The sequence below is a fragment of the Cynara cardunculus genome, assembly GCF_001531365.2.
Source record: "Cynara cardunculus var. scolymus isolate 2C chromosome LG 16, CcrdV1, whole genome shotgun sequence".
In the NCBI taxonomy this organism is placed as follows: domain Eukaryota; kingdom Viridiplantae; phylum Streptophyta; class Magnoliopsida; order Asterales; family Asteraceae; genus Cynara; species Cynara cardunculus.
In genome coordinates, this window is record NC_037543.1 from 21,544,061 (window position 1) to 21,565,146 (window position 21,086).

The 21,086-nt window shown below is 34.9% G+C and overlaps 3 protein-coding genes across 3 annotated transcripts; 1 reads left to right on the forward strand and 2 right to left on the reverse strand.

The window, feature by feature from the left end:
- Positions 1-2,466: 2,466 nt before the first annotated feature.
- LOC112529475 (protein CURVATURE THYLAKOID 1A, chloroplastic-like) lies at positions 2,467-4,650 on the forward strand. The gene is made up of 5 exons (XM_025140773.1): positions 2,467-2,681; positions 3,346-3,440; positions 3,526-3,633; positions 3,769-3,840; positions 4,373-4,650. The coding sequence occupies exons 1-5, from the start codon at positions 2,534-2,536 to the stop codon at positions 4,436-4,438; spliced, it is 489 nt and encodes a 162-aa protein (XP_024996541.1). The 5' UTR covers positions 2,467-2,533; the 3' UTR covers positions 4,439-4,650.
- An 849-nt stretch (positions 4,651-5,499) lies between these two features.
- Positions 5,500-10,294, reverse strand: LOC112529331 (rhodanese-like domain-containing protein 4, chloroplastic). Its single transcript, XM_025140556.1, has 8 exons — positions 9,654-10,294; positions 8,661-8,763; positions 8,480-8,566; positions 7,864-7,938; positions 7,707-7,781; positions 7,026-7,106; positions 6,696-6,959; positions 5,500-5,827 (listed from the first exon to the last, which is right to left on the reverse strand). The coding sequence occupies exons 1-8, from the start codon at positions 10,253-10,255 to the stop codon at positions 5,780-5,782; spliced, it is 1,335 nt and encodes a 444-aa protein (XP_024996324.1). The 5' UTR covers positions 10,256-10,294; the 3' UTR covers positions 5,500-5,779.
- Positions 10,295-12,391: 2,097 nt separating this feature from the next.
- LOC112529314 (chitinase domain-containing protein 1) lies at positions 12,392-20,595 on the reverse strand. Its single transcript, XM_025140538.1, has 8 exons — positions 20,320-20,595; positions 20,025-20,098; positions 19,835-19,915; positions 18,889-18,973; positions 16,024-16,121; positions 14,816-14,903; positions 13,757-14,093; positions 12,392-12,751 (listed from the first exon to the last, which is right to left on the reverse strand). Exons 1-8 carry the CDS (start codon positions 20,587-20,589, stop codon positions 12,504-12,506), a joined length of 1,281 nt encoding a protein of 426 aa, XP_024996306.1. The 5' UTR covers positions 20,590-20,595; the 3' UTR covers positions 12,392-12,503.
- Between the last annotated feature and the right edge of the window lie 491 nt (positions 20,596-21,086).

A 21,086-nucleotide genomic window follows, 5' to 3' on the forward strand; every position in this document is an offset into this window, starting at 1 on the left:
CGTTAGTTTTTATTAATTATAAATAACATTAAGATTATATATTATATATAGTAAATAATAAAATTTGTTGATTTAGTAGAAATGGTTAAGAAAATTTACATCTTATAATGAACATATTCGATGAACTTAATCAGTAGTAAAAGACTTTTGAAACTAAAGACAAGATTAAAATAAATATTGATATGAATTTTCTTTCTCCAACCTGTGTAAATAAGTGTATTGAAACTACTAATAATCGATATTCAATGTTTAAATCTTATAATAAAGTTATAGATATATTTATTATTTTTTTTCTTTGATCTCTTGAATCATAAAAACCAGTAAACTAACCACTAAAAATCTTGTCTTACTTGTACTGAAAATGCCAAAACCTTTGTATTTATGATGACTTTAGACTATTCATGGTCTCCCGATAAATTAGTCAGTATACATAAAATGTTTTCATATACTCACAGTCGTTAAAAGAAATAATTTAAAAGTTTTTTTAAATGTTTTTGAGAAGGGTATATTTGTCTTTTTATTTATTTATTTATGAAGTGGGAGGATATTTCAAGATAGAAGGGGGGGTTGGAGACTTAAAACAATTAATAATTGCAAATTTGTAATTTAATTGGATTTGATTGGTCAATTGCCGGCAACTTCTCTCTACGTTTGGACCCAATTCAACACTCCCTTTTAACGATTATGTATGGATTAGTAATTTTAACTTGTCTCCTTACAAATGATCACAATAAATTATTAGATGATTTTCATTCATTCTTCAATTTAATGTGAAATGAAAATTTAAAAGCATGAATTAATTATATCATATAAAACTAAACAATTTCTTTTACTTTTTTTTTTATTTTTATCAATTACTGTTTAATATTTAATACCTCTAACCAAATACCATGGTTTAAATAATTCTTTATGGTCTTGTTATGACGTTTTATGGTGTCAATACTTGGATTTTTAGCCACGTTAACCTCTATGGCTCCACTATAACGTTTTGGCTTGCATTGTAACGAGTTTGTTACTTTAATATATAACTTGAGGGATGAATGATAACTATGTACAAGAACTAAAAACTTAAAAGTTGATTTTTTTGGATCTTGACTGGTTATTTATCAACAAATCTTGACTGTTTTTTTTTTTGGAACTTGACAGATTATTTATCAACATCAACAAATTATTCTTTTAGATGGGTTTCAAAGCATGACCACTTCATTGGTGGAGGTGGACGATAGAAGGAAGACAAAGAGGTCGGTTTATTGGTGATATTGTGTGGAGTTCTCTTTGTTCGTTTCATGATCGATGGTTAAGAAGGTAAGGGGTTTATGGTGGAGGGAGGGTCTCTGGAGTTCGTCGGTGGTTGTGGAGGATTGTTGGAGGTTGTCACCCAAAGATATGAAGGGGACGATGATGTGTAGGAGGGTTACCATAAATTGTGGTTGGAAGAGATGATGACGGTCTTCATGCAGTTTTGGTCCCTGTGCATTGTTATATAATTTACAATTTCTTTTTAAAAAAAAATAGGAAAATGTATAAACTGACTAATACCCTCTCAATTAAACTATTTTACATATCTTTTTAATGGTGTTAGGGTAAATGGATCAAATGCATGTGAAAATGTAAACTATATGGATGTTTTCCATAATTATTTTGATTTAGGGACGCACAATATGATTTTGTGTAAACTATATGGACGAATCATGTAATTTACTCCTAGAATAATCACTAAAACTTTAATATTCTAGAAGAGAGATATATTATTTTAATTATTTCCGAATTGAATGTTTTGTAATTTTTTTATGAAATGTATTGGAATAACACTTCTATAAAATATTTTAATAATATTATGAATACTAAAATTATTATATAAGAAAAGTAGTTGCTAAAGTTAAATATAATTTTTTACAATACAAGGGACTGCTTGGTTCAAGTTGAGAAATAGAGATGGCAAGAGGGCCGGGATATCGGGGATCACAATTCCGATCGCCATCCCCATTCCCATCAGGGAATAAGATTTCATTCTCATCCCCATTGAGGAAAGGTGATTTCATCAGGGAATTGAAGATTTTTTCCCAATCTTTATTGAGAAATGAAAATGAAAATGATAGAGAATGAATTTTCATTTTCATTTTCATTCATCCAGTTTAACGATGAATGTAAATTTGGAAATATGCAAGAATAAACTCATTATATTATATAAAATCATTTTATTTATTTATATTTATATTGATTAGTGATTAATATTTTAAACCAAACGCACCTAAATCTTAAATATTTAAAACACTATTGCAACATATTCTAACAACATGAGGCCCAATTACCTTTTAATGCCCAATTTTTTAAGGCCCAATCCTGAGGAACCTATCTAACGTGGATCATGAAGATAGGAATGCAACCAATCAAAAGGTTCCATTTGTCCACGTGTCACACTAAGAATCAATTGCTGTTTTTCAACAACAAAAACCAAAAAGAAAAAGAGAAAGACGAGTGTGGATAGCAGAAAGAGTTGTGAGGTCGGGTTGGATTCCAAGAATTTTTGAAAATGGCGACGGCGTTTGCGGCAGCAACTTCCTCCACGGCCATCGCCGGTGTCTTACCTCGTCTTCCTACCACCACCACCACTCCCCGTTGCTCGGCGTTACCACACCTACCAGCTCGTTCGTTTTCGACTTCCATCAAACAGGTTTCAGGTAACTTTGTTATCAATAATTCTCTGAAGCATTTCGTCGAACATTTATTTTATAAGCGAGTATTTGGACTTGTCTTACAATTGTAGTTAAAGAGTCTAAGCGAGCTGGATAATCGTGGTTCTGAATTAATTAGAATTATCTGTGAACGACTACTTGTGCATTTGATGTTTCTCTTACACTGTTGTGCGATTTGTATAACAGATAGTTAGATCTTTCAACTTCAAATTATATATGGAACTGATTTTATATTTATAGATAAATTCAATACTGTATTGGCTATTGCATTGAACCTTGTAAAGAGTGATTAAAACTAGAAACGTTTGGTGTTAGATTTGTAACAAATTCATATCAATGTTGAAGCTGATATTCAGTTTGATCCGGTAGATTGACGAACGTTTACTGTCTGAAGTTTCTTTTTTTTTTTTTTTTTTTGGTTTTTGTTAATGTTCTTCAAAATCTGGTAGAGATTAGAGAATCATAAACAATCATGGAGTTTACAAAAATTACAAATTTGACAATCTGCTGAGAAAAATTTCATTTCCTTTGATAAGAGAGCAAACCTTTGGATTTTTTGTTGCTTGAAGTTGTTTGCATTTGTCTTACGAATCATGACACCGTGTCACCAAGTATTTTCATAGTCTTTGTTGTTCCTTTGCATTTCCAGTGTCACGAAGGTCATCTGTGTTCCAGATCAAGGCCTCAGAAGATGCATCATCTTCTGCTGATCCTAATGAGTTGTTCAATGACTTGAAGGAAAAGGTCAAGAATTGGATTTTCAACCTTTTATATTTTGTCCTCATCTCCTTATCGCATCTTTTTCTGATTGCATCCTTCTTGTTTACAGTGGGATGCACTTGAAAACAAGTCGACAGTTATAGTCTACGGCGGAGGAGCAGTTGTTGCGATTTGGCTATCTTCAATTGTTGTTGGTGCCATCAACTCAGTGCCATTGGTATGTGATCTGATTATCACCTAAGATGGTAAAGTTTTTGGGACTAAAAGAAACATGAACAACACATATAGAGAGTGGCATATTGTGTTGGCACTTCATGCTTATTCTCTGATCAATTTTCTAATGTTTTCGTAGCTTCCAAAGATCTTGGAGTTGGTAGGACTTGGATACACCGGATGGTTTGTCTACCGATATCTTCTGTTCAAGGTAAAATTCTGCATTTTTAGGTCAAGTAACTTATCTCAAGCACCCTAATGTAGAAACTAAAGATACTGAAAATATGCTTTCGGTCTTAAAAGACATGTTTATATCCTAGTTGGTACCCATGCAATGCAACGGGATGTGAAATTTTAATAACCTATAATAGAAATTTAATGTGATCGCTCAATTAAAAAGAAAATATAAAGTTTATGGAGTATTCTACCATATTAGTATGACATATTGCATCTCAATATGTTTATCGGTTGGTTATAAGTTAGTTTGATGGGGGTTCAAATGTGGAGTTGTAAGAAGTTATATGCATACAATGATAAATTGTAAACTTGAATATTAAGAGATTTTAAGAACATGAGTGTATGCTTTATAACATAGTAAAGATATTTATAAACGTTATAGGATAATCAAATGCCAACATTCCTAGATGCATTTTGTTGTGATTTGAATAGGACGACATTGTAGGGCGTAAGTAGCCATATTTAGCTTGAAAAGGCACTGATATTGCGACATTATCTGTATTCAGTCGAGCAGAAAAGAGTTGGCAACAGATATCGAGTCCATAAAGAAGAAGATTGCAGGAACCGAGTAGATGGTTATTATGGTTGGAGCAAAAGTTAGCGATATCATGTGTTAATCGGTTTGAATTTGAATTTGAATTTGAATTTGATTTTCTCCCTTGTTTTTGGAAATGTACAATATAGTCTTGGTTATGTGATGCAGTATAGGTTTTTACATGTAATATGCATACACCTGCTCTTGATTTCTTCCTTTCTTTCCAATAAAATTTGTGTAAGTTAGTAAGTAGTGTCTTTCAATCTGTTTGTGGATTTTTCATGAAGATATTACAAGATAAAGGGCTGTGTTTTCCATCCATATAGATGGGTTCATACGAGAAACAATGATCAATAAGAGAACACGAGAACGGCTGAATTATGTAATTTTACACTAAAATCATGTGTGATATGTGATTCACCCACTCATGTTGTACACCCACAGATGCTACATATTTGCAACTGCTCTGTAACCTCTCTTAAGCGTCCAATAATTACTCATAATTTTTTGTTAATTTCTCCGTGTTTATAACCTTCAATTTTCAACCAAAATCGTTAGTGTGAATTTGAGGTTATTCTCGAGAAAATTTCGTGCAATCTAAACACATAAAATATCAAAACATTTCTTAAGGAAATTAAGTGATCTTACATGACATCAATCTTTTATCAAATTATTCACATTTCCTAGTAGCAGCGTCACCTATGTCCCCAGGCTACATCGGGTTGTTTGCTTTCAAGCTTGTGATCTTTTAGGATGTTGACTTTTGTAACTTATAACTCATAATAGCATCTCTAACAAATTCTTAAAAAAAGAGATTTTTGCTTCAATAAATTCCCCAAAAACCATGTTCAAAATGAAAAAAATAGGAGAGACAAAGGGTAAAATTCTCCAATTCTTGAAATTAAATATAAAGAAGATAGAAATAATATTTAAATAAAGAATATTATAATTGATTTATGGAAGAGGTGAATATTTTAATAAATAATTAATTAATTTTACAAACATCAACACGAATCAAGAAACTGTGGTTTAGGGGTATTTGATCAAAGTCACTTGTACATAAAGAAAACCCATATCGAACAACAAAGATCCAGCAGATGAAGTAGACTCAACTCCCGTTTCATTTTTATTTCAAGATCTACAAGACCATAAAAACAATTTGTACTAAATGAATCCAAACAAACCCAAATACAAGTTTCAATGAACCAGTCCGTCATCCAATATTTCATAAACACAAACCTCGATACAGCCACCATCAACGCCCTTAACCACTTAAAGCCTTATATATATATATAGACTCCGGGAATTCCCAGATGAAAACTTGTTCCATTGCAGATTGATGCTTGAAGAACTTGAATCCCAAATTGTTGCAAAAAAACTATGGCCTTGAAGGAGAAGGAGATGTTGGAGGCTTCAGATCAGGGTACTGCAACAATATCACAAAGTAAAAGATTTAAAACACAAACAGTTAGCAGCGATCAACATCGACAATTAAGTGCTCAAATTGGATCTTCAAACAATAAGTTTTTAAGGTATTATGATTTTCATCATTTGGGCCGAAAAGATTGAAACTATAAATGATCTTTAAAACTGTGTTTTTGGGCGAAAATTAGGCGTTCGAATCATTTCTTTGATCAGAAACGTTCAGGTATAGTGACTTTTGTCATTTTGAGGAGCCATGTTGATGATGCATACGACTTCTTGTTGGCTCAAGCATGCACTCTTGTCGTGCTTTCTGCGGTTGCAATTTTAGCACATTGTTTGCATCATTACAACAAAATCGACTTTATAGAACATTCAAATATGTTTAAATATCCTAATAGACGACTTCATATGACTTGAGTTTATAGGATCAAACAATTATGCATCCTATGGAAATGTGTTACAATAAGTTGAAATGACGTTTTTGGGGGTCTTAACAAAGCTTTTTAGGAGACATAAAACATCCTATAACTATTTTTATATGAGATTATTTGAAAAAATGTCTTATAAAAAGATATGTTTATATGACAGTTCTCAAAAGTGTCCTGTAAAAAAAGCTAATAGGACACTTTATTTCAAAAGTGTCATAAAAAACTTATTAGAATGCCCAAATACGTCATAACATCCTATTGTAACACCTTTACATAGAATCACAATCATGTGATCCTATAAACTTAGGTATTGTAAAACAGTATGTAGAACATTTAGATATATTTGAACTCCTATATAAAACTACTTATTGTAGTGCATGCACTTTTGAAGCCAAAAGGGCACTTATAACTACTTGCTAAAGGTGAAATACGAGAACTTACATAAGGGTACGGTGAAAGTGACTGTCGTGGTTTAGGAACTGCTTCTTCTTTGATTTCGGTTGTAGCGGCTAAGTTGACTTGTGTTTCTGGCTCAGCTGGTGTTTCTGGCTCGACTGGTATCTCTGGCTCAGCTGGGGTTGCTGCTTCGGGTTGTATCTTTGGTGGGGCAGAGCTAGTGGCTGCAACAACGGCTTCTTGGCTAGCCGTTGTTTCAGGAATTGATTTGCTGGTCACAGGTGACGGTAAAAGTGCTTTCCCAATATCCTGAAGTCTTAAATCGTTTAATCACATTTTAAAAACCAGAAGTAAAATGAATACAAGTTTAAGTACCTTGATGTCATCTAGAAGATCTTTGGGTCCGATTTTTATGGTCAAGAATTCTTGAACTTCTTCAAGAGTTTTTTTCCGATCCTGCCATGGAAATCCGTACACAAATCTTTAAAACTACAAAACCAACAAGGCCAAAAGCGATATTTCACAAGAGTCTTGCTTTCGGTTACTCCTACTCCTAGCATACTCATGATCAAATGACACTTATTGTTACAACCCGTCTCACATCAAAAATTAGATTTGTGAGCCCCTTATAAGCTCAACTCTGTGGGCTAACAACAACTGCCACCATGGTTTTAAGTTGATTTGGAGGTTATTGGGCCAGCTTGCTGCTTTCGGCTATGGGGCTTTACGAGATTTCACCGCAGAAGTCAAACAATGGTATGTATAAGCATAACCTTGTTTTCATTGAGAACCGGGGGACTGCCGACAGCGTGACACGTGGCATATTCATCAGGAATATGGACGTGTTATTCATCACAAATGTTGTAACATATTCATCATGAACTGGGGGACCGCCCACTCCGTGACAATTGACAAACTCATCAGGAATATGGACGAATTATTCATGATGAATTCATCCTAAAGAGGAACACGTGGCGAGCTGTGAGTGGTTCCCGGGTTCTTAACGAAAGAACTTTCCTCTGTATAACCAAGAAAACATGACATGAAAAAAAAGACCTCTGCAAATAGTAACTTCTTGCTGACAAGTTGCACCAATGCAGCAGAACCCAAGACCTCGAGTATTGTTTCAACCTGAAAACAATGAGAAATTATGCACACCGAGTTCAATAGAAATTCGAAAAGAAAGAAAAAGGTTCGTGTTCAAGATCCTAACCTCGGTAAATGCTAACAAACCTAGTCCGGTTGCTGCAGCAATGCCAAAAATTACGGATACAGCATCAGAACCGTCCTGAAAATCGACATCTTTTCTTACAAACAACATATTGGAAACAACAAGAGGGGGTTAAGGAGGCAAAAATGTCCCAAATGGTAGACCTTGGCTCTGATACTATGTCAAAATAGGTGGAACCCCATTTAGATTACTCACTAAGGGAGCATTTGGTATCCAGACAGACAGGACAGAATCATCTATCCAACGTTTGGTAAGACAAAACTAATGACCAATTTACTCTTAATGTGTTGTTCATATCTTTTATATAATTTGATTAATTTATGTAATTTATCAAATTATAATAAAGTAAAATTTATTAATGTTTTATTTTGAGGTAATATTGATTATGAGTATCTCTATCAAAATATGCCCTTGAGGAAAGAAGGGAGGTTCCTACATATATAAAGGAGAAATCGTCCAAGTCTAGCTGATGTGGGACTTATGGGTGATTAGGGAATCCAAATATGCTAACATTCTCTTTCAACAAGTATTTTGAACATTTAAGTCATATACATTTACATAATTGCACTAAAGATGTGTTTATATACGAGATACATACACCGAACAAGCCATCGATTGCATCAGTCACACCGCTAAAGTCAAAAGCGAATGATTTTTGAGGTAATATCCAAGGAAGACCGCTGTTCTGTACACAAAATGAGCAAAAAGTCCAAGAAGAAGAGTGAGAAAATGGCGCTTGGAGAAACTAAAAGAGATCGGAGGAGAGGGATGTAACGAACCATCCATCCTCGGGATCCTTCTGCGCCATCTTTTATAGCGTAAGCAGCTTTGAAGCCGTTTACTGTGACCAACTCTGCAACAAGTTCAGAACTCCCATCGAATCTGGCTTCAACTCAAATTTCACAGATTTCGTGTGTTAGTTTCAGAAAAGAAGGAAAAAAAAGGTAATAGAACTCGATAAAATTCTTCAAAATGGTTCCTAAGTTCTAAGAGGAATTCTAGTGATGAATGACCAATGCATTCACATGTGAATATTTTGAAGAATCTTCTAATATTCAATCACTCAATTTCATACGTTTTTTTTTTGCATTATCTTGAAAATAGGCCAAGGGGATGTTTGGCAAATGCTTAATGATATAGTGCAGAATGACAAATAATTGTTTGGTAAGTGTTAACGGTCCGAATGACTAGAAAACTACCATTATAACCCTCTATATGATTGATGCAGTTTGTTTCTACTTTCATTGGGATTTCTTACATTATCTTAAAAATAGGCTAAAAGGAGCAGTTTGACAAAAATGGTCAGAATGATTAAGATTTAAGATGCTTTAGTAGTGCAGAATGACATATGAGTGTTTGGCAAGCGTTATGAATGAGTGAGAAAGACAGAAAATTACCATTTTGACCCTATGTATGATGGATGCTTTCATTGGGATTTCTTAGATTATCTTGAAAATAGCCTAAATTAACGGGCAATTGATATTTTCATACAAACAAACCACCAATTATGACAAAATCATATCGAGCATCTTTACACCAAAAAAGAATCAATGGTTCCTTCTAGACTTTACATTTCCATAACTTGTCCAAAATCACTGATTTTTTTTCCTTTTAGCAAACCACCATAGTGCTTTTCTTGCATTTTTAACAACCATTTTCTAATAAAGAATCAAGTATTGAAAAAGCTAAATTGACCACAAAATTTAACCTGAAAACAAGAAATTCAAGAACCCAAATCACTAAAAAGAAAGATGGGGTTTTTATTGCCTTACTTGTCCAAAATGAACAATGTGGTATTCTCTGGTTCCTTGAACTTTAAACCCAATTTCTTCAAGAACCCTGTCTTATCATCCCCATTATAAGAAACCCTAATTGGTTTCTTCTTCAAACCCCTAATATCTGGACTACCCACTTGCCTGATTTCTGAAACAGCCCTGATATCAAGCAATTGAGCATTTCCATCGTCACCCAATTTCTCATAAGCACTTTTTGCAGATTCCACACCCCATGGCTTTGGCTTTCCAAGAAATTGAGATACAATCACCGGCACCGCCAGCACGGCGGCTCCGGCAGCTAGGAGTGCAGGATTCTCCACCCCAAAGTTGATTATGCCGTCAATTACACCACTGACATCAAAATCAGGAGGTGAGAATGAGGAATCAGAAGAAGTTGTTGATTGATTAAGTGCTTCTTCATAAGTTAGGGCTTTGGCAAAAGCGGAATTGAAAATGGATGATATAAGGACCAAGCTTCCGCCATGGAAATGGGGTTTGGAGATTTTGAGGTGAAGATTTGTGGGGAAAGATGAGTGCTTTTTGGGTTCTGGTTTGAGTACAGAAATGGGTTTTAGGGCAACTGCATTCAGAGCTTCCATAGCATAATTGTTGGTGTAAGAAGTTTGATTGAAGGTGGTTAATCAGCATGAGAGAAGGGTGTGTGTGTTTTGATTTCTTGAGTTGGTTGGGATGCTGAGGTGGAAGGAAATTTGAGAAGGCAACCAATGAGGGAGTGACATGTGGAAATGAGGATCAGAACTTTTGGTGATCATGTTTTGGGTTGTGGTGGGATTTTGTGTGGTGGAGAAATGGGGTGGTGAAGCCATGAAGGAGGTTCTGGACCATTGCCGGAAGTAGGTGAAGGAAAGAAATCTTAATAGAAAATATAATATTAGAAATTTGATCAAAATAGTCTGATTTTATATCGAATATTACTCACTTTGTAAGATAATTTTTATTTTAGCCAGAATTTATGTAAATATTTTTGGGAAAATTGCATTAAAATGAAACTAACTTTCATCTGATTTTTATTTCGGGGAACTAACTTTCAAAATCGTCATTTTAGGAAACCAACTTTCACCTGATTCTTATTTTGAGGAACCAACTTTCACCTAATTCCTATTTTGGGGAACCAACTTTCAAAATCGTCATTTTGGGAAACCAACTTGTACCTGATTCCTATTTTGGGGAACCAACTTGCAAAATCGTCATTTTAGGGAACCAATTTGCACCTGATTCCTATTTTGGGGAACCAACTCGCAAAATAATTATAGAAAAATAACTAAAATTCATTTTTTTTTCAAAAATTAATGCAAAAAAAATATATTTTTCATTTCAAATTTAGTTTTTTTTAATTCAGATATCAAATTAAAGATTTTTTCGAAAAAAAATCCAAATTACCACGATAAAAATTATTTTTTACTAATTCAATAAAAAAATCAATTTAATAGCAAAAAATTAATTGATACAATAAAAAATAAATATTAAATATCACATTCAAGATTTTTATATCTAGCCAATCTGTGTCAATATTAAAGTTTAAATCAAATTTGGCAAATCCAACTAAAAGTTTGATAGAGACCCTTAAATTACYTGTTACCTGTTCAACAAATCAACCAAACCCTTAAATAAACAAAAAGTTTGATAGAGACCCTTAAATTACYTGTTACCTGTTCAACAAATCAACCAAACCCTTAAATAAACAAAAAGTTTGATAAAGACCCCTAAATGATGATTTTAAAAGTTGGTTTCCCAAAATAGGAATAAGGTGAAAGTTGGTTTCATTTTGATGCAATTTTTCCAATTAATATAAAAATTGAAAAAAATAACATAGATTTGAGTGAGGATCCATATACTCCATACTAATTTGCTATTGATTGACTTTATGAATAAGACATTTATGTAAATTCTTACAAAACTAAGAATTTGATTTTAAATGGTTAAAAGGTGAACTTTGTTGGAAACATTAACTATTTTAATCAATTTTCCTATAATTTATATACAATATGGAATTTTTTTGGAGATAAATATCTACTTATCTAACCAATGATAACTTTATTTCATTTGATTATTGATTATGATTTTGATATTACTAGAAACAGACATAGTAAATAGATCATCTGATCAGTCAATAAAAATAAGTAAATTGATAAGGATTATATGCATGTAATGTAAGATTAATGTAACATATCCAATAAATCTCATATAAAATAAGGTTTGAAAATGATAAAATGATTTTTTCTCCATCCTAAAGAGAAAGGGTTGTTTTCAATTCATGAACTTGAAAGAAAAATCTTTTTTTTACAAAAAACGTTTTGAATTTGTTTTTTGGAATCTTAAGTGGCCCCCCCAAAAAAGGACGTGAAACAAGAACTGAAGTCTAGAAGAGATAAAGATGAGCATGTGCACATAGTAAACAACGTGAAAAAGATACTAAAAATGACTTTTGACTTTGTGGCATCTAATAACATTTTTAGAGGTCAGAGAGTTCCAACATTCATCGAGTTGCAACTATACAAGATTAAGGAAATGAGCATTCTGCTTTACTCATCGTTTGTGTCCGTTAATAAAAACGTGCAATAATGGACGAGCACCGGCCTCTTTAATTGTCGTTTTTGTTTTGATTCCGTCCGATTTAGCCTATATTATAATGTCTCAAGATTTTTGGCTCGCAATAAAGCTAGGATCTGGTTCGTGCAAGCTTTTGGTTCGGTATGTCGAGTTTCTAAAACAATGAACCAAACAGAAGAAAATAAACTTGAAGTAAAAACCATTATACACCAATCTAAACAAAAGCTCCTAATAGAATGACATTTGATCATACATTTACTTCCTATGAAATATGAATCACAGAAGATCGAAGAAATAATCTAAACCTTGACCGATTTCCCAAATAGAAATACCAGCGCCCCATGAACGAGCTTCATCCAGCCGCCTTGCAATCGACAAAAGGGATGGGTAGAAAACAGCATGTCGGTTTTCATCTGAATAAAAGAAGAAATGCTCTTCACTTTTCTTCTCCCATTGCAGTTCAGGCTTATGCTTCTCCAACAAAGAAAGATAGTCTCTTCCAAGAATAGCCCCACCACCCAACCCTGCAAATCACAAAAACAACCAACCGGTTTTATTTTCATTTCTCATGGCAATTTTCGTTGTGCTTTGGTGGCAAGATGGTTCAAACGCTTGAACTCGTGACAAGGTAACCGTTTATGGGTGAGTTATGAGCACCGAGTAGAAGGTTGGTATTTCTACAATCAAATCCCTTTGGTTGAACTTTGAAGTTTCCTAAATGTTTAAGTTGGAGTAATGTTCTTATAATTGTATCTCATTATTGAGCATATTTAGTGTTGTTGGCAGCTTACTGAGCTTAATGGGACAAACAACTTATTCGGTCAACTATACATGACTGTTTGGTAGTGACTTAGTGATATAAAAAGCGGCTTATTCAATAAGCTTCTAGGGGAAAGCTTTATACATAAAGCCAAGTTTTTCCCATACTTGCTCCCCCCGATTAAAAAACACTCTTTCTATCTATTAAAATATCCTCCTAAAAAACCTTTTCGATCTATACAAACAGATTAATCTACACAGACAACTTAATCCATACAGGACTTGATGTAAAACCAACCAAACAGCCCCTTCATCATATATAGTACATATATTATGTGGGGTAGGTTCCGTTAGAAACCTCGTTTTCATTAAGAATCGGCATAACGCGACGTGTGGCATATGCATCAGGTATATAGACGTGTTATTCTTCATTAATGTTGTAACATATTCATTATCAAAGTGTTATTCTTGATGAATATTCATCCAGAAGAGGAACATAGCGTGCTGCAGGCAGTTCCCGGGTTCTCAACTAAAAACAGGTTCTCAACCGAACTTTCCACTATGTTGGTAACTTAAACGCTAGGGACTAGTAAGAATCTAACTGCAGTTGACCCAGTCAACCGCCTGAAATTCCAATGTCACTACCCATCTATATTAATCCTTAATCTAGTTTTCTTCCTTGAACAATATTTTTAGTAGAACCTATGAATAAGTAACTTGATGAATAAAGATCAACTAAAAGTGATGAGCAGGTATAAAATGATAAATACCTCCTTGAAGAACAAAATCATTCCCGTAAAAGTTGATGCCTAGAAATATTTTGTGAGATAAGCTCCGAGAGCCACTCGTGTGGGTACCAAGGAGCAGCTGCATAGTAGCATGGACCCACTTGAGTGGTGCATTGGGACCTGGATTTTGAGGACTTGAGAAATCATAAGTCATAAGGGAGTAACCATCAACAGCATCACCCAAGCTTTGCAGATCCTCAGGTCCAAAATCGTACTCCTGGAGCCTATCTGAACGTGGTGGACCAATAACATATACTAATTGCAGACTTCGGTCACTAGTATGCATGGCTTGTCCCAATGTTCTAATGAACCGCAGTGCCTGGCCTTGGGAACATGTTTAATTAGAATTGAAAGTTAAAGATCAAATGCAGTTCCTAGCCTTATAAAGCATTCAGATTTCATTGAAATTGGAAAAGTAACGGTTTCGAAGAAATATAACAGGAAATAAACGCTGCCGGCTTCTAGAAATTACCAACAAGAAAGGAATTCTAAGATTTATGCTTCCATGATAAAAAATACAACCATGCTAAATAGATTATATGACCGTTAAAGTATATCAACTGTTGCAACCCTATTACTACTCTGACAATGTGTTCTCTTTACTTCAAACAGACCTTATTTGTCCTTCCATTTCTCATCATAATCTTTAAATCACTGAAAAGGGGACAATACGACTTTAGGAGATAAAGGCATGCTATAAATGACATGGTGGATAAAATCAAATCCCTGCTGTTTATATGAAAAACAATATGAGTTCAAAGCAAGTATAGATTATGGACAGGGGATAACAAGATACAATAAATGCTCAACTTTTTCTCATATAACCTCCTGCTAGGAATATTATTTATTCTCTTCCTGATATAGTTATTACATATATAAAAGTAGAGAAAGAAACAAGTGATAGCTTATATATGTGGTTGGTTCTCAAGCAAATAAATGCAGACAAATTTCAGAATTAACTTTAAGACCTGGGCTTCAAAGATTCGTTCTTGTTACATTATCTATAGTAATACAAGTTACTGGTTTCACTTAAAACCTTACCAGATTCCGCATGTGTGGATCATGCAAGACACCATATGCAGCCCATCTTGACCAAGATTCTAGTACAATGCCATCAAAATCCATCTCCCTGTCAAGTAAAAAGAACCATGAAAATGTAATTCCAGATTCTTAGGTTGGAGAGAGGGAAAGAAAAGGATGTGGATTCAAAGGCAAGTATTTTTTAGTATATGTAACTGACTTTAGTAGCCATCTTACAAAGCTCATTTTTAGCTTTGATGGTGTTATCAATCAACTGCAATTCAAAGAGCTCTCTTCTCCAAACAGAATTTGTGACACCATCCAAGTTATAATACTTGATCCTAAATCCAGTTCTTTTTTGGGCTTCAAGCTCTTATAACCTCCTCAACTGTTTGTCTTTGAACACATAAAATGCATTTGATATAGATTCTTTTCTCCCAGTTGCTTCTTTCCAAGTTAACTCTCCCCATGCTCTACTTAATCACAAACTCTGGCCTAAGTTTGGCAATCAAGGACAAGCCCATTAAAAAGCATGAACTATATTATTTGATACATCATCTACAATAAGCTTAATAAAAGCATTCAACCATAAGACATAAATATAGGATCCTAAAAATTAGCATGTCCCACATGGGTGCACATCCCATTTAGAAAAAAATCAAGTTAAAGCATCCATCTGCCCACATGGTAATCACTAGAAAAGTGGCAGTCACTTCATATGTATAATCTGTACGTGCAAGGGCAGTTTGAGCATTAGTTGTCAACAAGGGCCAAACGTTGCATATTGTGGCATTGAGGGAGCACTTAATATGATCCTACAGTAACAGGTTTAGCCACAGCATCTCCAGTGATTGGAACTACAATCATGTCTCTTTGGTATGTTGACCACCTGATAAACATAATCCTACGGTCCATCTTTCATCAAAAACGTCTTCAAATATAGCAATACATCTCAAATTGGTTCCTCCATGGCTCTATCAAACAGCAAATTATCTCTTGGCATTTCTATCTAGGGCCTTCATAAAAATTACTGAAAATCCAGCAACAAGAGTTGGTTTTCAGAACAAGATTATCTACTGTTTTGCATTAAAGATGTAACCTCTACTCTCACCCTCTTGTCTCTGTTGGTCTTGCATTTGATGATTACAGAGATATAAAAGAAGACTTGAGAAAATTGAATAAAAAATAACTAGAATTCCTGGAAGGTGGAAATATCAAAAGATGCATACTTGCATTCAGCTAGTATAAGGTCAATTACTTGAGCCCTCTGCTTCTTCTTTTTTAGCAGATCCATAGGAACAGCTTCAAGTACAATCCTTGGCAAAATCTGTCAATAAAGAGCCAGCATGGAAACAAGAAACTGTGAGAGAAATTAATCTGCATACTTCGTAATATGGACAAGAAAATCAATTCTATCATATAAGAAGATAGGTGGTAGATTTATTATCTGACATCCAGTTAAATTTTCATATGAACATTAAAACATAGTTTTGAGCAACCTACAACTCCCTGCAAGGGTGCAAGAAAGAAAGATAACCAGATGATGGGAAGTGAAAGGAAAAGACTTGCTACACATAATATTTTCTGGCTGATAAAGCCGAAATGCATAACAAGGAATAAAAAACCAAGGACCTATAACCAATATGTTGAAAGAAGTAAGATGCTTTCCAACTGATTGCAGTAATCGGGTGAATAGCATTACTAACTATTGTACTTGGTCTGAATGTGCTAACAAACCATTTTACTTCCATAGATGCAAATAGAACTTTGTAGTTCCAAGGAACAAACACAAATCTAAAGAAGTAAACAAGCTTCTTTTAGCGAAAATTAGATTCTTATATATATAGATAGATCTCCTGGAGATACACAATTGAGAATACAATGCCGTAATGGCTTGGGAGGAGGTAAGTTGACTTCCAAATACACGAGATTGATATTGCAATTACATGATTGGCACCCATCTCGACCTTCATATCCTTTGAGCGCCTTAATACTTGAAAACTGATCTCGATCTCTAAAATGGCAATGATCCTTCGAACAATTGAACCTATGAAATTTGAAGCCTCGCATAACTTTGAACCCAACAATTGGATGAACACCAATTGAGATCCCACCATTTCAACGAAGAGCACAACACTAGAATCCAAATAAACACTAATTTGGGCTAAATGATATCACAAACTGCCTTAAAGAACTTATCAACCTCAGATAGGATCCCAGAGGTGGTTATAAATGTGGTATGGGTTTTCATAAATCTATTTTAGGGTGCGTTTGGTTTGCAGAAATGTTTATGAGGGATTTGGATTCCCAGGAGGGATTTGGATTCAATGGGATTTGGATTGGATTGGATTTAAAATCCATTCCTGTGTTTGGTTTGCAGGATTTGGACATAATATGACCATAGCGTATACCATGAACTTCAACTATATATCTTGAAGAATCATAAAACTGCATATAGAAGTTGACTAGAAATAGCAAAATTCCTATGATCATGCATCTGAAGAATCAGTTTAAGCAAGCATATAGCAATCACGATGAAACCATCATATGTACAGAGCACACTTAAACAAAAACTATATACTTGAGAAAAGTTTTCATCAAACAAGGAGGACTACTCTGTTCATACCTATTCAGATTTAAGCATCTACAAAAGGTGTTATATGATTTACCTGCTGAGAGTGATGCGAGAAGGCGGCGAACAGGAAAGGCGTTTTGGCTCAAGGGGTTTTGGCTCAAGGCGGTTCAGGGCGCAGCTTCGCGAGGGGAAAAGGAAGGGAGCACCGGCGAGACGACCTTAGGGCACAGCTTCGCAAGGGACGGGAAGGGAGCACCGACGAGACGACCTTAGGGTACAGCTTCGCAAGGGACGGGAAGGGAGCACCGGCGATGGAAGGGAAGCGATGGGAGGGAATATGGGTGAAGGAAGCGGGAGGAAGGAAGGGAGACGCAATAATCGACAGGAAGCGATGGGAAGGAAAGGATTGGATTTGAAATCCCGCCCCTTTGCAAAGGATTTCCAAATCCCGCATACACTGGATTTTAATCAAATCCCTGGATTCCAAATCCCTTCAATTTGGCAAACCAAACATAGGATTGGAATGGATTTAAAATCCAAATCCCCCCAAATCCATTCCATTCCTGCAAACCAAACGCACCCTTAGGGAAATCAGGCTTGGTCTAACAACGAGACCGTCTTGAGGATGAAACAGACTGAGGAGGAACTCTGTAGCTGATTGGTGAGACTGTGATAACAAATTTGAGATGTATTTGGGTGAAATGGATGAAGGCAACAGAATAAAGACGAGAGAGGGATACCACCATTAGTGGTCAAGCTAGTCACAAAGTGGACAGACGTGTTAGAGACAGAAAAACAGTGAGATTTAAATATACCAATATGGTGAATGGACAGATGATTCAGCAACATACTGTGGTAAGTAAACTGTGGTTGGGTGCGAGGGGACCACTGGTGACAAAGGATGAAGGCTATCGGGTGAAGCATGAGTTTGAAAGGGAGCCTGGTTACAGAGCCGCTGTTGAGAAACTACTGGAGGTTGTTACCGGCATTGAAAGGAATCCAGTACTGGAGCACAATGGTGATGAAAGTGGAGGTAATGCTGGCTTTGAAAGGAGCCCAATGTGGGAGGATGTTGAAGGGATCTGGAACTGGAGCACACATTTAAAGTTACCCGGTTTTGAGGTTCATCCAGAGTATAATGGTTGGTTAACACATCGAGACAAGCATGAAGGTTAAAACAAATATCCAATCACTTTGTATTACTTGTAGAGTTCTAGAATATTTGAGACAAAAAAATTTACTTGAAAAAGAGCCCATTTGATTTCCTGAAGTTAAAGTGTAGCTCTTTCCAGAATGGATGACATAAGAAGTATAAAGGTATGATACGATTTCTATGTAAGCCTTTCCATAATTTTCATATTATATATTCTTTGCTGTTACTTTGCTTGCACATGCTTTGTCGATTTTCTATTTGAATTGTCTAGATCAAGTTATTTGCAAATAACAGCAAACCATTTGACTTGCAATTTATTAAACAATTTACAAGCATAAACTGGGAAAAGAGGTGAGTTGACTGTACCAGAGCATGTCCCTTCAACCTAAGATCTGAAATCCATCCTTTATCAACATTATGTCGTCCTTCCAGAACAAAATCATCCCCTTGGCTACAAGAGCGCAGAAGAAAGAGTGAAAAATGTGTATCGCAGAAACAAGCTGTCGAGCACCACAATGTCCCCATATACAATTATAATTATAATAGACTATTATGGTCAGCAGGTTAATGATGCTAATGATTTAAGTCTACATACTGAAGTGTAGACCAGCCAACTAGTTTGGGACAAAGGTTTGTAGCATTCTCTATGGTTTGGGAATTCAAACTTGTCTACCTCGTTCTGAGAACACATCTACATCAAGCTTTTAATAGCTAAACCTACCTGTCTCTTGTTTCAGAAAGTGTTTGTTCTCTTAAATGATAAGTTTACATACCATGAAGGTACAAAAAGCTATATTAACCATCAAGAAAATCTTAAGAACAAATTGGGCCTATCTGGAATTGGGTTCTTATTTTTTAACTACCATGATTTAAACGGTGGATTCCAGTGACAAATTGTAAACCACTGGTGGTTGTCTGCTTTCATACGCAGAATAGAAATCATAGAAGGAACGTAAATTAGACACCATCACTTTGGTGTGTTAATATCTTTCCATGTATATGTTATTACAATCCTCATTTTAACATCATGAATATCAGGGAACTCTCCTTTTAATAATTTCAATCCATTTCATCATCAAGTGTCAACAGTGCTCAGTTCATTGATTAAAAGAAATAGTAAATTCATTCAATCAACCTGCAAAAAGTAGTTCCGGCAACAAACCATTCGGGTACAAATACCAAACTTCCTTAGTCAAACCAGTGAGAGAAGAATAACATCTTTATGCAGAGATATCCAGAACATGCCCTAGTAAGGTCTGAAAACAAAGAATCTAGGAGATAAATGAGATTCACAATCGTAAACTAATAGTACCTTTTTAGATCGTACCACACTGGTGATATATGAGTAACCTTAGAGTTGAATTCCTTTGCGAGTTCATATCCCCTTGAATTCCTGCACCATTTCAAAAGTAAAACAAATTCATCATTGCTAAATGATTAGGAAGGTTGATCCAGCTTCAAACAACGTTGAACAATGGCGATCCAAAGCAGGTATTTGTTACCATGGTGTAACGTAAGCCAGCACCGGGTAGGGAAAATGCCGATTTGATGCATTTTCTGAAACTTTTGCATTTTCCTGAATCACTTCAAAAGTTAAAGAAACACAAGAAAAATAATGAAATTCACAAAAAAAAAAAAAATGTTCACAACACAGAGCAATCATATAACAAAACTTTCGCAATTTTTTTATGGATCTTGAATTTCCATCGAAACGATATATCCTTCACTGATAAGAGCATTTTAAAGAACAAAAAGAATCACAAAAACGTTGAGAGATTAATCGAGTTAAGTGCGTACAGCGAGAATTTCTTGATAATTGACGTCAGTCTTCACGAGGCCTCGTTGATATACGTACGGAAGTGAAGCATCTAGATCCGTATTGGAAGCGTATTGTATGCGGTATAAATATAAAGAAATGGCAGGAAAGACGATGAAGATGAGTAGAGTTATGAGAATACTAGGGCGTTTATGGCTACGAATTGGAGTTTCATCGCGATTTGAAGGTTCTGAACTGCTTGATCGGCGATCCGACTCAGGTGGTGCTCGCCGGCCTCGTTTTTTAGTCATCGCCGATTTTCCTCCGATTATCACAGGCTAACCCCTTAAACCCCTTTGGCTGATTTACAAAAATGGTCCCTGAAGTTTTTGTAAATTTGAATATATTTCTTTTCACTTCAAATATTTATATTTATATTTATATTTATATTTGCATCGCTACTCTTCATCAAAGATCCTGAGACGTCAAATTCATACCAATTGAAACTAACATGGATATTTGTCGTATTTTACTTATTATATATATACAAAATGATTTTCTTTTTTTTATTATTACTTATTTCTTAATTAGTCAATGATATTAAACAATTTATATTATGTCATATACTAAAAATTAAAACACCAAAAATGTAAGAAAACTCTAATATCGCATTACAAAAACCGTATATTAGATCATGGTATTGGTGCATCACAGGTTTAACACACGAATCTTATCGTGGTGACGAGCCTTTTAGAATCCTGCTCTTAATATACGAACATAGAAAGGAAAGGAAAGAAAAGAAAGAAAA